Here is a 16,505-nt window from a genome sequence, read left to right on the forward strand (position 1 = left end):
TCTCTCTGAGGACCCTTATAAACGCCATTACACATCATATCTAAGCCCCAGGTAACAGCGCACAGCGCAGACCTAGTACAGGAATAAATCTCTGCTCGGTAGAGGTTGGAGACATTACCGTATAGCCGTCCATTCTGGAGACCTATGCAGAGAAACATCAGCATCTGGAACACAAACGTCACAATGATCAGATCAATAAGACGTAACTAACAAATTATCTATTATTGTTCAATTATTTTTATTTATCTTAACAATTCCGGTCATACAGCAATTACATATATGACGAGAAGTGATGGCGGTGACCTTACTGTATCGTCTATATCAGGGGAGGCCAATCAGTCAGAGGCAGAGAGCCAAAAAACATCTGTACTCAAGATAAAGAGCCGATATCATGCGCATGCACAAAAATAGGGCGTGACCTAGCTGTCATGAGGCCTTATCCCATTTTTCTGCGCTCTCCTTTGGTATGACATTTGTAAAAAAAAAACAGATCCAAATAAAATACATAGAAAAAAAAACACTTCCACATAAAATACAATAAAAAACCAACCAACCCCACCACTCAGGCATCATCACAAAGCTGTCAGGCAGCACCCCCCACTGGCTCTCAGCCCCCCCCACTGGCTCTCAGGCAGCCCACAACTGGCTCTCATGCAGCTCTCAGCCCAGCCCCCCCACTGGCTCTCAGGCAGCCCCCCACTGGCTCTCAGGCAGCCCCCCCTCTGACTCTCAGACAGCACCAAACTGGCTCTCATGCAGCTCTCAGCCCAACCTCCCCACTGGCTCTCATGCAGATCCCCCAGCTCTCAGTCAGCCCCCCAACCAGCTCCCGGGCAGCTCTCCCAGCTCTCAGTCAGCTCCCCCCACACTGGCTCTCAGTGAGCCCCTCCACGGCTCTCAGACAGCTCCCCCAGCTCTGTCAGCCCCCCCCACTGGCTCTCAGGCAGCCCCCACTGGCTCTCAGACAGCCCCCAACTGGCTCTCATGCAGCTATCAGCCCAGCTCCCCCACTGGCTGTCATGCAGCTCCCCCAGCTCTCAGTCAGACCCCCCACCGGCCCTCAGTCAGCCCCACCAGCTCCCGGGCAGCTCTCCCAGCTCTCAGTCAGCCCACCCCCCACTGGCTCTCAGTGAGCCGATCCATGGCTCTCAGACAGCTCCCCCAGCTCTGTCAGCCCCCCCCACTGGCTCTCAGTCAGGACCCCCACCGGCCCTCAGTCAGCCCCCCCACCAGCTCCTGGGCAGCTCTCCCAGCTCTCAGTCAGCCCACCCCCCCACTGGCTCTCAGTGAGCCCTCCACAGCTCTCAGGTAGCTCCCCCAGCTCTGTCAGCCCCCCCCCACTGGCTCTCAGTCAGCCCCCCCACAGCTCTCAGGTAGCTCCCCTAGCTCTCAGTCAGCCCCCCCCCCCCACCAGCTCTCAGGCAGCTCCCCCAGACCTCAGTCAGCCCCCCCACCGGCTCTTAGGCAGCCCCCCTCAGCTCTCAGGCAGACCCCCAACCAGCTCTCAGGCAGCCCTCTCAGCTCTCAGGCAGCCCCCCCGCTGGCTGTCAGGCAGCTCCCCCACTGCCACACAGCTCTTACTTTGCTACGGCAGTGCTTCCCATCTTCTGGGATCCGCAATTGCGTGCTCCATGTGGCTGCCGCTAGCTCCGCCTGTCACCTGGCACAGAGCTTCTGTCAGAGGGGGCAGGCTGCAGGCTGTCAGTGTCGGGAGCCAGGAGCTGAGCCGCATCACAACAAGGAAAGAGCCGCATGTGGCCTCCCCTGTCCTATATCTGCAGCATGTCAGGAATTAGTAGCAGATGTTAATGTAGGAATAAGAGATCATTACTGTGAATGCAGGGACTGGTTACATGCAGTAAGGGGGTATCTTACAGATATGTAGTGGGGGTTATAAGGGGAACATGGGCATTACTACCATAGGGGTGCAGTTGCTATGGGGCCCAGAGCTGAGGGGGACCCATCTTACTTGTCAGAGGTGCAGGTAATATACATTTATCACCATTGTGTGTTACATAGGGGTCCTTACACACGTTTGTTATGGGGCATTCAAATACCTAGTAATGCCCCTGAAGGGGGAGATGTAACAAGGCTTCTAAAGAGTGAGGAAGTATAAATGTGCTTAGTAAATATGCCCCTTAGTGTTACAGCAGAGAGGGAATAATTATATGTTAGGTGTGATGATCACCTATGTGGGGTGACCAGGTATTGGGATTAATTGTTATATGATCGGGTCAGTTATGGCAGAAGGGCTGACCTGTGGAGGCTTCTGTGTTGCAGCCATGTGAGGTTATGAGATAACGAGAGCAGGATTATCAGTTCATATTCAAATAATGTCTGCAGCTGATGGTAAGTGTTATACTGAGTGATGGTAAGGGTTATACTGAGTGATGGTAAGGGTTATACTGAGTGACGGTAAGGGTTATACTGAGTGACGGTAAGGGTTATACTGAGTGACGGTAAGGGTTATACTGAGTGATGGTAAGTGTTATACTGAATGATGGTAAGGGTTATACTGAGTGATGGTAAGGGTTATACTGAATGACGGTAAGGGTTATACTGAGTGACGGTAAGGGTTATACTGAGTGACGGTAAGGGTTATACTGAGTGACGGTAAGGGTTATACTGAGTGACGGTAAGGGTTATACTGAGTTATGGTAAGGGTTATACTGAGTGACGGTAAGGGTTATACTGAGTGACGGTAAGGGTTATACTGAGTGACGGTAAGGGTTATACTGAGTGACGGTCAGGGTTATACTGAGTGACGGTCAGGGTTATACTGAGTGACGGTAAGGGTTATACTGAGTGACGGTAAGGGTTATACTGAGTGACGGTAAGGGTTATACTGAGTGACGGTAAGGGTTATACTGAGTGACGTAAGGGTTATACTGAGTTATGGTAATGGTTATACTGAGTGACGGTAAGGGTTATACTGAGTGACGTAAGGGTTATACTGAGTGACGGTAAGGGTTATACTGAGTGACGGTAAGGGTTATACTGAGTTATGGTAAGGGTTATACTGAGCGACGGTAAGGGTTATACTGAGCGACGGTAAGGGTTATACTGAGTGACGGTAAGGGTTATACTGAGTGACGGTAAGGGTTATACTGAGTGACGGTAAGTGTTATACTGAGTGATGGTAAGGGTTATACTGAGTGATGGTAAGGGTTATACTGAGTGATGGTAAGTGTTATACTGAGTGACGGTAAGGGTTATACTGAGTGACGGTAAGGGTTATACTGAGTGATGGTAAGGGTTATACTGAGTGATGGTAAGGGTTATACTGAGTGACGGTAAGGGTTATACTGAGTGACGGTAAGGGTTATACTGAGTGACGGTAAGGGTTATACTGAATGATGGTAAGGGTTATACTGAGTGATGGTAAGGGTTATACTGAGTGACGTAAGGGTTATACTGAGTTATGGTAAGGGTTATCCTGAGTGACGGTAAGGGTTATACTGAGTGATGTAAGGGTTATACTGAGTGACGGTAAGGGTTATACTGAGTGATGGTAAGGGTTATACTGAGTTATGGTAAGGGTTATACTGAGTGACGGTAAGGGTTATACTGAGCGACGGTAAGGGTTATACTGAGTGACGGTAAGGGTTATACTGAGTGACGGTAAGGGTTATACTGAGTGATGGTAAGGGTTATACTGAGTGACGGTAAGGGTTATACTGAGCGACGGTGTCTGGGAGGAGCCCAATGGTTGTGGCTGTCAGCAGGGACGATGAGAGGAATTATACAATGTGATGTCTCCACCACAGAGATGGGAACTAACACCAACACCGCGTAGTTATTTCCCATGGGACAAAGGGCCTGATCCACTACAGGTCCCAGTATTGTGTATGCACGCAGTTCAGCTGCTATAGCAATGAAAACTTAGCACTAGAGATGAGCGGGTTCAGTTCCCTGAGAACCAAACCCACCCTAACTTCGGGGATCAGAGGCAGTTGCGAGTCACCTCGGGTTTTACCGCCTGATTCAGATCTAAAAACGAGGCAAAACGTCATCAATCCGCTGTCAGATTCTCACGGATTTTGGATTCTATAAAGGTCCCGCGATCGCCGCCATTTTTCATTCCGGCTGTGGAGAGTGAAGAGGGAGAGAGCTGGGACCTGTGCTGCTGTTACTGTTAATAAATATTAATTGCATGCTGACGCTGTGCATAGGGGCTGGCTACTGTTGTCCATAAGGGCTGGCTGTTGTCTATAGAGGGGCTGGCTGGCTGTTGTCGTGTCCATAGAGGCTGGCTGTTGTCCTGACCATAGGGGCTGGCTGTTGTCCTGACCATAGGGGCTAGCTGTTGTCCTGACCATAGGGGCTGGCTGTTGTACTGACCATAGGGGCTGGCTGTTGTCCTGACCATAGGGGCTGGCTGGCTGGCTGTAGTGATGCGTTGTCCATGGATAATTCTGTCCTTCAGGGGTGCTCTTAGTCTTCTCCCACCCCCAGTGTGAAAAAAGTAACAAAAATTAAATTAGTGTTAGCCACACTTGTCATCATCAGTGCAGGGGTGCTGTGCTGCTGTCTGTTAAGGGGCTGCTGTCTTTTTTTCAGGGGTTCACCCACTAGTATTTTTGTGTGGCATGTTAGCCACACCTGTCATTGGCGTAGATGCGCAGGGGTGCTGTGCTGCTGTCTGTCAAGGGCTGCTGCCCAAAAAAAACAACAACACATTTGTTTTGTGCATGTCAGCCACACCTGGCTGTTGCTGTCATCGGCATAGGTGTGCAGGGGTGCTGTGCTCCTGTCTGTCAAAGGGCTGCTGGCCAAAAAATAAACAATTTTTTTTGTGTGCGTGTTAGCCACACCTTTTATCGGTGTAGGTGCACAGGGGTGCTGAGCTGCTATCTGTCAAAGGGCTGCTGCCCAAAAAATAAACAATTTTTTGTATATGCGTGTTAGCCACACTATCATTGGCGCAGGTGTGCAGGAGTGCTGTGCTGCTGTCTGTCAAGGGGCTGCTGCCTCTTTCAGGGGTTCACCCACAGTGTGAAAAAAAAAAATAAACTTTCTGTGTGCGTGTTAGCCACACCACACCATTTTTAGATAAATATTTTTATTGCATTTTGCAAACAAAACCAGTAACAAAATCTCTCTTTTTTTTAAAAACGAACATGAAAATTGCAATGAAAACTTTTTTTTTTAAGTTATTGGGTTACAAAAAGTTGTTTTTTTAATCTTAAACATAGCAGAAATGTTATCCTAACAGCTTATAAAGTTATATGCTCTAAAAAACTAAAGCCTATATTTACAAACCTATATAGAGTGGACATCCTAAATTCTAAAACTGTTCTATTCAAAAATGTAAACAAAAGCAAAGATTATGTCTAGTGTGTTATAGAAGGCCAAAAATTGTGTGGACCACACATGGCTGATTGATCAATCATGGTGACTGGATTAGTGTCATAAGGAAGAGGAGGCTGCAAACTGGGTGTCATGTTATGAGTTGGCCATATGGTGTATGTTGCTGTTAAGGGATCAGGCTGGTTATCATCAGTGGACACATTATTATGGTTGTTGTTATTCTGGGTTGCCATCTCCTCAAGGGTGTTTAACAACAGACAGAGACTACCTACCTATCAGCTCAGGCATAGACACTTCGTGAGGAACAGAGCTCTGCTTTCTGGAGGGAAGCCAAGTAGGTGGGAGGCCCTGTTCCAACATCTGAAGCTCTTCTCTCTCCACATCAGCTATTTAAGATGAAAAATAAATGTCATCGGGGACATCTAGCTCCTCTATCTGTACCCTGCTCACCCTTTTTGGAAAGGAAGTCCAGGATGGATGGTTTGGACTACGAAGGCCTAGCAACAGATGGGGATGATAATTATGAAGACCTGGTCCCCCCAGTGGGTGTAGTCTGGGAGGAATTGGTTGACATGCAGGCAGCAGAATAACAAAGGCCTCCATGTTGTCTGTGCTCACTATTCCATATTTCAGTTTGCGATTCAGGTAGAACTACAGTCAGTTACAGAATACAGAATCACTGGATGTCTTAGTGCATTCAGGCCAGATACGATCCATGAATTCCCAGACAGATTCCGGACAGATTAATCCTTTGCTTGTAATAATCTTTGGTAATTCCTGGCAATGGTGGGTGTTATAGCCAGACACCTTGAAGGCTGTAACTTTGAACTGATTTATAGTAAACATGTGAATTAAACCTTTCCATACTGCAGAATATGAAGCAGATATCCCTTTAAGTTCAGCACCTAGAGCATCTTTGATCATGTTCTCTGAGGCCTCTCCTGACTTTGAAGAAAGATAATCCACACTGTAGTCTTCCATTGTGACTTTTAATGGTGATTTCAATGTCCACTGGCTGAGATCCATATCATCTGAGGGTCGGGTTTTCCCCATGCAAATGAGACAATTCACATCCAGAAAGTGACTCATGTTTAGCATTGATGTCAGTCTTTTTTTGGCAGAATTTGCACAATCTTGGGGGCACCATGATGAATCAGACAGATCCTCCAGGATAAACATCTGATCCGGTGTTGTATCTATTTCTATTAAACCTTGTTCGCATATCTAAGTAATATGGTTAAGTGGACAGTGGGAACAATGGCAATTTGAAGGCAACTACCAAACTCTATTTTTTTTAATGTCCCTGTACAGGTTGGAAAATGCCTTTACAGAAGGTTTGCAAAGGATTATTTAAGTCAATTGTTTTTGGAAGCACTTTTCCACTTCTGGGATGAAAATCAAGAAAGACACAACGTAAGGCCTTAAATCAGGGGTAGCCAACCTTGGTCCTCGAGAGCTCATGTTTTCCAGATGACCTAGCTGGTGCACAGGTGTATTCATTACTCAGCACCACATTTGAAAAGATCCACAGGTGGAGTTAATTAATTATTACAGTTGTGATTCTGTGAGGAGACCTGGAAAACATGCACTGTTGGTAGCTCTCGAGGACCAGGGTTGGCTACCCCTGCCTTAAATCATAGATCTTATGCATGTCCACATATCTGTGCTGGTTAAGTGGCACTTTGAGGCCACTAACTATGTTTTTTTTGTTCCTGTACAGGTTGGGAAATGCCCTTATAGAAGGTTTGCAAAGGATTATTTAAGTCAATTGTTTATTTGTTTTTGGAAAGCAGTCTTCCTGGTCCCCTTCTGGGATGAGAAACTCCCAGTAGCAGCAGCCAAGATCAAGGGTCCTCATTCAGAGCCACTCGCTAGCGGCAGTACGCTCGTTCCGAGCGATGTTCGCACATCTGCGCATGCGTACGGATCGTTATACGCATGCGCGAACCAGTCAGTGCGGCCGAAATTCATGTGCTCGCAATATAGCGAATGCCTGCTATTTTGAGGGACAGAATGAGGCGTATGTGGGTGGTAACAGGGGAAGGTGCTTGAAAATGGGGAGTGGAGATCCGAACGCAGGCGTGCTTAAAGGTCAAAACGGGCGTTATAAGGGAGTGCATAATTAATCCAGCAGCGTCATTGACCACGTCACTTGGTTTTTTTTAACTCAGAACTGCTCGCAAAATACTGGTTGAAAAAACCAACCACAAGAATAGCGAGCAGTTCATACGCTGGTCGATGTACTCGATTAATCTAATAAATAGCGGACATGATGTATGGTGCGAGCGGCCAGGGGGCGTTTTTAACAAATAAACGAACGTATGTTTTGCTCGCTTGTTCAGACTTAGAGGTGTGAACAGACTGCAATTTGCGAACGGATCATTTGAATAGCCACCCCTTGTTTTTGAACGAACGACCGCAAATAGCGAACGGGTCTGAATCAGGCCCTAGGATTCTTCTGTGGCAAGGACTGATGTGAATGCAGGGGTGTATCTAGGGATCCAAACACCCCTGGCAAGGTAATGGACTGACGCCCCCCTTCCCCCATAATTTCAGGAAGTGCCCCCGGTAGAAGTCCCCTATATGCAGTGCTCCCAGCAGTAGTACCCTCTATGCAGTGCCCCAGTAGTAGTCCATCCTATGCAGTGCCCCCAGTAGTAGTCCCCTATATGCAGTGCCGCCAGTAGTAGTCTCCTATATGCAGTGCCCCCAGCAGTAATCCCTTCTATGCAGTGCCCCCAGTAGTAGTCCCCTATATGCAGTGCCCCCAGCAGTAGTCCATAATATGCAGTGCCCCCAGTAGTACTCCCCCCTATAAATTGCCCCCAGTAGTAGTCCCCCCTATACAGTGCCCCCAATAGTGGCCGCCCCAATACAATGCCCCCAGTAGCAGCCACCACCCCCATAACATGACCCCAGTAGCGGCCTCCCTCTATACAGTGCCCCCAATAGCAGCCCCCCCTATTCAGTTCCCCCTAGTAGTCACACTCCCCCCCTGTACTGTGCCAGAAAAAAAAAACACACACACACAGAACGAAAAAAAAAATAGCAACTTACCTGATCCCCGCTCCTGCCGACGTCTGCCAGTGTCCACTCCTCTGGGCCCGCTCTCGCTCTGCACTATGGGATGGGAGAGAGACGTCATGACATCTCTCCCATTACCCACTGCAGGGGGAGCCGGAAGGCAGAGCTTATGAGTGAGCTCCAGACGGCTCCCTCTGTGGACACAGCAGCCAATGAGAGCCTAAAAAGGAAAAAATGGTGCGCTTTCTGTTTGAATAGTGTCTGATCCCGACACCTGCAGCTGACACCAAATGGATTCCTGCAGAATACCCTCCCAGAAGAACATATAGAAAAAGAAGGTGTCTGCGCTGATGTCAGTATAAAACAGAGTAATTAATCGATAATAACAATAAAGTGTAATAAAGTACAAAAAGAACTGCAGTTCAATATAAAATAAACATACAATTATATATTAAAAGGGCACGGATGCAGTCATGTGCACTCTGATCACAGACAGGAACTCAAAATCACAGCTGATATATCATACAATGAAACGCTGGTAATGAAACCTAAGCGCTCCTGAGCAATGATACAATGTATCCACCAGTCCTGATGCTCATATAGGGAGTCCAACTTCCCAAAGCTTCCCGACTGTGCAAACAAAAAATATTGCTCACCAACAGTAGCTGACAGTGTCCCGGTAGATAATGTTCCAATAAACTGAGTCTATTGAATGGGCATAGATGCTTGCATATATTGTGTGTAATCACAATCGGTAACACAGGCTCACAGCAATTATATCATGTAATAAATGCTGGATATTGAGCCAAACTGTTCCTGGGTAAGATAAATATATATTCACCAGTCCTGGTGATCGTGTGGAGGAGCAGCTTCTCGAGGTATGCCCACTGTGAATAATCCAAACAAGCTGGAAGTAAGATGTGTGTAGTCGCGCCGCTCCAGCGGCTCCCGACTGATGACTGGATGAGTCGTGCAGATGACCAGAAGCAAGAGGCTCAGCGCTGCAGATGAACTCCAGGTATAGGCTTGGAAAAATCCTGGGCTCCACGTGTGTGGCAAGCACTGCGTGTGTGGCAGACAATTGCATCCACTCGTGTACAGGGCTGCTGGTGACTGGTAGGAAGATGAAAGCCGCACTGAGTGATAGGTATGAGGTGAAACCGCACTTGGTAGATGAAATGCAGTTCAAAAAGTTTCCTTCATCCTTGACGCGTTTCTCCCCTATAACAGGGGTTTTTTCAAAAGGCAAGTAAGAAAACCTCCCTCAAGGAAACGTCTTTTAAATCTGTGTCTAATTAATCAATTAATCCAAATTCAATGCATCAGTGTGATCATTAAATAATACACCTAAAATCTATGCAGTAGACAGGTAACGTGCAGATACAGAAAGAGATGAATATCTCATTCACTGGACTAATTCCCGTGGTTAATCATATTTATATTTATATTCAATGCTGTGCATAAATAACCATATTATACAAATCCAAATATGTAGGTATAATAACCTGCACATACAGAAAAGAGACTCACATTTAACTCCAAAAAACATCCCAACTGGTTACAATCTCCAGATGCAGAAAAATTAAAACTAAAAACATATTAAATAATTGTAAATACCCCCATATAAGTACACTTGCAACTACTATCTATGGGCCTGATTCAGAGCCGCTCGCTATTTGCGGTCGTTCGTTTTATAAAAAGGGGTGGCTATTCAAATGAACCTTTCGCACAATTTTGAAAAATACGCCCCCTGGCCGCTCGCACCATACGTCATGTCCGCTATTTAATATATTAATCGAGTACATCAAACAGCGTATGAACTGCTCGCTATTCTTGTGGTTGGTTTTTCCTACCGCTATTTTGCGAGCAGTTCTGAGTTAAAAAAAAACAAGTGACGTGGTCAATGACGCTGTTGGATTAATTATGCACACCCTTAAAACGCCCATTTTGACCTTTAAGCACGCCTGCGTTCTGATCTCCACTCCCCGTATTCAAGCACATTCCCCTGTTACCACCCACATACGCCTCCTCCTGTCACTCAAAGTAGCAGCCATTCGCTATATAGCGAACAAACAATTTTCGGCCGCACTGACTGGTTCGCGCATGCGTATTACAATCCGTAGCATGCGCAGATGTGCGAACATCGCTCAGAATGAACGAGCGGCCACTTACGAGCGTCTCTGAATGAAGCCCTATATCCCCATTTCTAATCGCATATAAAAATATATGAAAACCTATACCTAACTGGAATATTGCCATATATGATCAGGATACCCCATTATGTCTACTCGAACTCCACAATACAATTAACGCAATGAACCATTCAGAAATCCATATCTATAGTCTCATTGAGACCTTCTGGTGACATAGTGCGTAGTGTGTGTATCCAGAAGGCCTCCCGCATGCATAACCTGCGATATCTATCACCCCCTCTGGGCGTAGGCGCGATATATTCAATACCTAAAATAGTTAATGACCTCGGATTTTTCTCATGAAATCTACTGTAGTGTCTTGGAACGCTATGCTGTTCAAAGCCATTAATAATATTCCTCCTATGTTCACAGAATCTAGTCTTCAATGCTCTTGTCGTGCGGCCAATATACTGTAATTTACATGAACATTCTAAAAGATAGATAATATAGGTACTATTACAGTTTATAAAGGACTTAATAGGAAAACTCCTATCAGAGTCCTTGGCCTTAAACGTAAGTGTCCTATGTCTGATAGAGTTACAAGTAATGCAGCGAATATGGCCACACTTGTAGCACCCCAAGATTCTTGTCAATTTGTCAAGTGCATTATGACCATCAGGTCGTACAATACTAGGAGACTTATTCTGATTATTAATTTGCATTCGATTCCTAAAAAAACTAGGAGCTAATATATCCTTTAAGTTATTAGCTTTTTTGAAAATCACCATCGGACCTAAGCCTACTTCTGATCTAAGAAGGGGATCTGTTTGCAAAATCTTTGAATTCTTTTTAACAATATTTTTAATCTTATATGCACAGCAATTTTATTTAGAAATAAACATATTTGATTTGTCAAAACTCTCTCTATTCTTTTTGGTTCCTTTTGCTAATGGATCCAATAAGTCAGTTCTATTTCACTTTGACACTGAATCAATAGCATTTTGTAATATTTGTTCGGGGTAATTTTTATCTTTAAAAGCTTCAACCAGAACAGCCGCCTGTTCCTCTTAAGATTTATTATTTGAGCAATTACGACGAATACGTCGCAACTGTCCAAAGGGAATATTCCCCAACCATTTCTTGTGATGATTACTATGGTAATCTATATAGTTGTAGGAATCAACTTCCTTCCGATATGTACACGTATGTATACGACTATCAACCACATCCAGCTTAATATCCAGAAAGGTAATGGATTTGGAATGACAAGTGCTCGTGAAAATAAAATTAAAATCATTGTGATTCAAATAATTAATAAATTCAGATCCAGAACCCTCATCCCCATCCCAAATGAAAAATATATACATATTTGGATTTGTATAATATGGTTATTTATGCACAGCATTGAATATAAATATAAATATGATTAACCACGGGAATTAGTCCGGTGAATGAGATATTCATCTCCTTCTGTATCTGTACGTTACCTGTCTACTGCATATATTTTAGGTGTATTATTTAATGATCACACTGATGCATTGAATTTGGATTAATTGATTAATTAGACACAGGTTTAAAAGACCTCTCCTTGAGGGAGGTTTTCTTACTTGCCTTTTGAAAAAACCCCTGTTATAGGGGAGAAACGCGTCAAGGATCAAGGAAACTTTTTGAACTGCATTTCATCTACCAAGTGTGGCTTTCACCTCATATCCATCACCTCGAGAAGCTGCTCCTCCACACGAGCACCAGGACTGGTGAATATATATTTATCTTACCCAGGAACAGTTTGGCTTAATATCCAGCGTTTATTACATGATATAATTGCTGTGTGCCTGTGTTACCGATTGTGATTACACACAATATATGCAAGCATCTATGCCCATTCAATAGACTCGGTTTATTGGAACATTATCTACCGGGACACTGTCGGCTACTGTTGGTGAGCAATATTTTTTGTTTGCACAGTCGGGAAGCTTTGGGAAGTTGGACTCCCTATATGAGCATCAGGACTGGTGGATACATTGTATCATTGCTCAGGAGCGCTTAGGTTTCATTACCAGCGTTTCATTGTATGATATATCAGCTGTGATTTTGAGTTACTGTCTCTGATCAGAGTGCACATGACTGCATCTGTGCCCTTTTAATATATAATTGTATTTTTGTACGTTATTACACATTATAGCCAATGAGAGCCTGCCTGACTCTCGTTGGCTGGCTGCTATAACAAACACACCACTGCTGCTGGCAGCTACATGTGTTTGTTACTGTGTAGGGCAGACCGCTCTCAGGGCCTGATTCAGAGCCGGACGCTCTGACCAGAGCGCTCGCTCTGAATCAGGGCCAGGCTACCTAAATTGGAGTGGCCTCTTGGATGCTCGCATAGCTGTGGGTTACCACCCACAGCTTATGCGAGCATCCATGATGATGGTCGCGATGGTCAAGACCATCGTGACCATTGGGCTTGTGGTAGGGTCTCGTTGCCGCAAGCCCTGTAGTGATTTTGGCACTATCAGAGCCAAAATCACTCCCACTGACATCACTAGTGATGTCAGTGGGGCCAGACCCAGGCGGTAGGCGTTCTCATGGGAACGCCTCCGTCTGGCAGCCACGACCCCGGCACGCCTACCAAAGGGGGCGTGCTGTTGCTCACCATCGACAGCACGCCCCCTTTGGTGTGAGACCTCGAGCAATGGCTCATGCATACTTGGGCACCATCATGCGCATGCTCACTTGGGCACCATCGACCCGCTTGCGAGCATACAGCGCTCGCGAGCGGGTCTGAATGAGACCCTCACTGCGGTCTGCCCTACACATGTGGGGCCCGGGGGACTAGCGGGGCTAGTTCAAGCCCCTGGGGTAGTCCACCCATTGGCTGCTGGTGGCAGTGCCGGATGGCGCCCCCCTTGGCCGGTGCCCCTGGCGATTGCCATCCTGGCCAATGGGTAGATACTCCCCTGTGTGAATGTAACACATTTTTTTTGTAAATGCCTCCTCCCCTCCCCTTCTCCCTCATAAATTTTCTGAATCAAAAAAACAAAATTAAATTTACTACCAATCAACCCTTCCTGTCCCTGCCCTGCCTTCAACTACATACATACTCCAACTCCCTCAGGGCTATCTTGAATAATAAAAGTGTTTCCTGATGTGCCATGTTTGAAGTTGAACTGCCATGTATGCTGTCCTCTGCTGCAGCTTAGCTTAGTCAGCCAGCTATCTTGGTGCAAAATTTGGGCCAAAACTAGATGGAAAAATCAATATTGTGAGCTTTGAGGTGGCCAAAATTGACTGGAAATGAGTGGAAATAAATGTTATTGAGGTTAATAATACTGTAGGAAGAAAAAAAGGCCCATTTTATGTGATTTTAGCTGTTTTTATGATTTTTTTAAGAAAAAAAATCCAGATCCAAAACCAAAACCGAAAAACAAAACACGGAGGTGAGGTTTTGGCAAAACCAATCCAGATCCAAAACCAGAGGAAATCCAGATCCAAAACCAAAACACAGGGGTCAGAGCACTTTACCATATGCACATCCATAATACTTAGCAGAATAGTGAAACCATCGGTACAATTGAGCACCATCGGATCCATACGCACACTTGCACAAGCCCTGACCTTACTCAGAAATTGCTAACAGCCAGGCACGCTATCAGACCTCACACTGCATATGGATTTGTGGTGGGTAAATTATGTGAATACAGTGACATGCCTGCGTTTCCACTTCCTGTCAACCACTATGCAATGGGTCTGCGTAGTCTCTGCGATCGCTGTCCCGATGGCTTTTTTTGTGCAAGCGCACTGCGATGCTTACGCAAGCGCAGATCGCAACCATCACCGAATTGTGCATGTAATCGCAGTAGCGATCGGTAATGAATCAGGCCCAAAGTGTCCATTAAAACGTAAATGTGACCAAGAGATGGACAAAGAGCCACAGGCGTGCGCACGGGGTCTGCTGGGTGTGTGACCTCAAAGCCCTTAGACAGCCACAACTCCTACTAAAAGCGCCTCTGCCCCAGGTCTCAGCCAGCTCTTAGGGAAGACACAGTATTTCAATGTATTGGTCAGTGGAATGTTATTTATCTTTATCTCTTCACTGCTATGACCCGTTGTGTTATGTGACAAGATTGGCTTACTGTACTATGCCACATGACCACCAGTTATCAACTGAAGGATTCCCCTACCGCATGTATCCTGCTGTTATTGTCACTACTACTGGCGTTACTCCACCAGGCACTCACCGAATACAGTGCCCACCACCAGACACTTACCAAATACAGTGCCCACCACCAGGCACTCACCAAATGCAGTGCCCACTACCAAGCACTCACCAAATGCAGTGCCCACCACCAGGCACTCACCAAATGCAGTACCCACCACCAGACACTCACCAAATGCAGCGCCCACCACCAGACACTCAACAAATGCAGTGTTCAATCCAAATACTCATCAAGTGCAGTGCCCACCACCAGATACTCACCAAATGCAGTGCCCACCACCAGATACTCACCAACTGTAGTGCCCACCACCAGACACTCACGAAATGCAGTGCCCACCTCCATACACTCAACAAATGCAGTGCCACCAGCCAGACACTCAAGAAATGAAGTGCCTACCTCCAGATACTCACCAAATGCAGTGCCCACCTCCAGATACTCACCAAATACAGTGCCCACCACCAGATACTCACCAAACACAGTGCCCACCACCAGATACTAACCAAATGCAGTGCTTACCTCCAGATACTCACCAAATGCAGTGCCCACTACCAGACACTCACCAAATGCAGTGCCCACCACCAGATACTCACCAAATACAGTGCCCACCACCAGACATTCAACAAATGCAATGCCCACCACCAGATACTCACCAAATGCAGTGCCCACCTCCAGATACTCACCAAATGCAGTGCTTACCTCCAGATACTCACCTAATGCAGTGCCCACCACCTGACACTCACCAAATGCAGTGCCCACCACCAGATACTCACCAAATACAGTGCCCACCACCAGACACTCATCAAATGCATTGCCCACCACCAGACATTCAACAAATGCAATGCCCACCACCAGATACTCACCAAATGCAGTGCCCACCTCCAGATACTCACCAAATGCAGTGCTTACCTCCAGATACTCACCTAATGCAGTGCCCACCACCAGATACTCACCAAATACAGTGCCCACCACCAGACACTCATCAAATGCAGTGCCCACCACCTGACACTCACCAAATGCAGTGCCCACCTCCAGATACTCACCAAATGCAGTGCCCACCTCCATACACTCAACAAATGCAGTGTTCAATCCAAATACTCACCAAATGCAGTGCCCACCACCTGACACTCACCAAATGCAGTGGCCACCTCCAGATACTCACCAAAATGCAGTGGCCACCTCCAGATACTCACCAAATGCAGGGGCCACCTCCAGATACTCAACAAATGCAGTGTCCACCACCTGACACTCACCAAATGAAGTGCCCACCTCCAGATACTCACCAAATGCAGTGTTCGATCCAAATACTCATCAAGTGCAGTGCCCACCTCCAGATACTCACCAAATACAGTGCCCACCTCCAGATACTTACCAAATGCAGTGCCCACCACCTCACACTCATCAAATGCAGTGCCCACCACCTGACACTCACCAAATGCAGTGCCCACCTCCAGATACTCACCAAATGCAGTGCCCACCTCCATACACTCAACAAATGCAGTGTTCAATCCAAATACTCACCAAATGCAGTGCCAACCACCTGACACTCACCAAATGCAGTGGCCACCTCCAGATACTCACCAAAATGCAGTGGCCACCTCCAGATACTCACCAAATGCAGTGGCCACCTCCAGATACTCAACAAATGCAGTGTCCACCACCTGACACTCACCAAATGAAGTGCCCACCTCCAGATACTCACCAAATGCAGTGTTCGATCCAAATACTCATCAAGTGCAGTGCCCACCTCCAGATACTCACCAAATACAGTGCCCACCTCCAGATACTTACCAAATGCAGTGCCCACCACCTGACCCTCACCAAATGC

General features: G+C 46.4%; 1 protein-coding gene across 2 annotated transcripts in view; it reads right to left on the reverse strand.

Annotated features, from left to right (window-relative positions):
• Window positions 1–16,505, reverse strand: part of LOC148506418 (V-set domain containing T-cell activation inhibitor 1-like) — a 195,604-nt gene that overhangs the window by 65,760 nt on the left and 113,339 nt on the right. For both annotated transcript variants that reach the window (XM_088446793.1, XM_088446792.1), the window contains one exon: window positions 119–164. In XM_088446793.1, coding sequence (XP_088302919.1) covers window positions 119–164 — 46 coding nt within the window. The remainder of the gene's footprint in view (window positions 1–118; window positions 165–16,505) is intronic.

This window comes from Taudactylus pleione, unplaced genomic scaffold (genome assembly GCF_031769625.1).
Source record: "Taudactylus pleione unplaced genomic scaffold, aTauple2 ptg000405l, whole genome shotgun sequence".
Classification (NCBI taxonomy): Eukaryota; Metazoa; Chordata; class Amphibia; order Anura; family Myobatrachidae; genus Taudactylus; species Taudactylus pleione.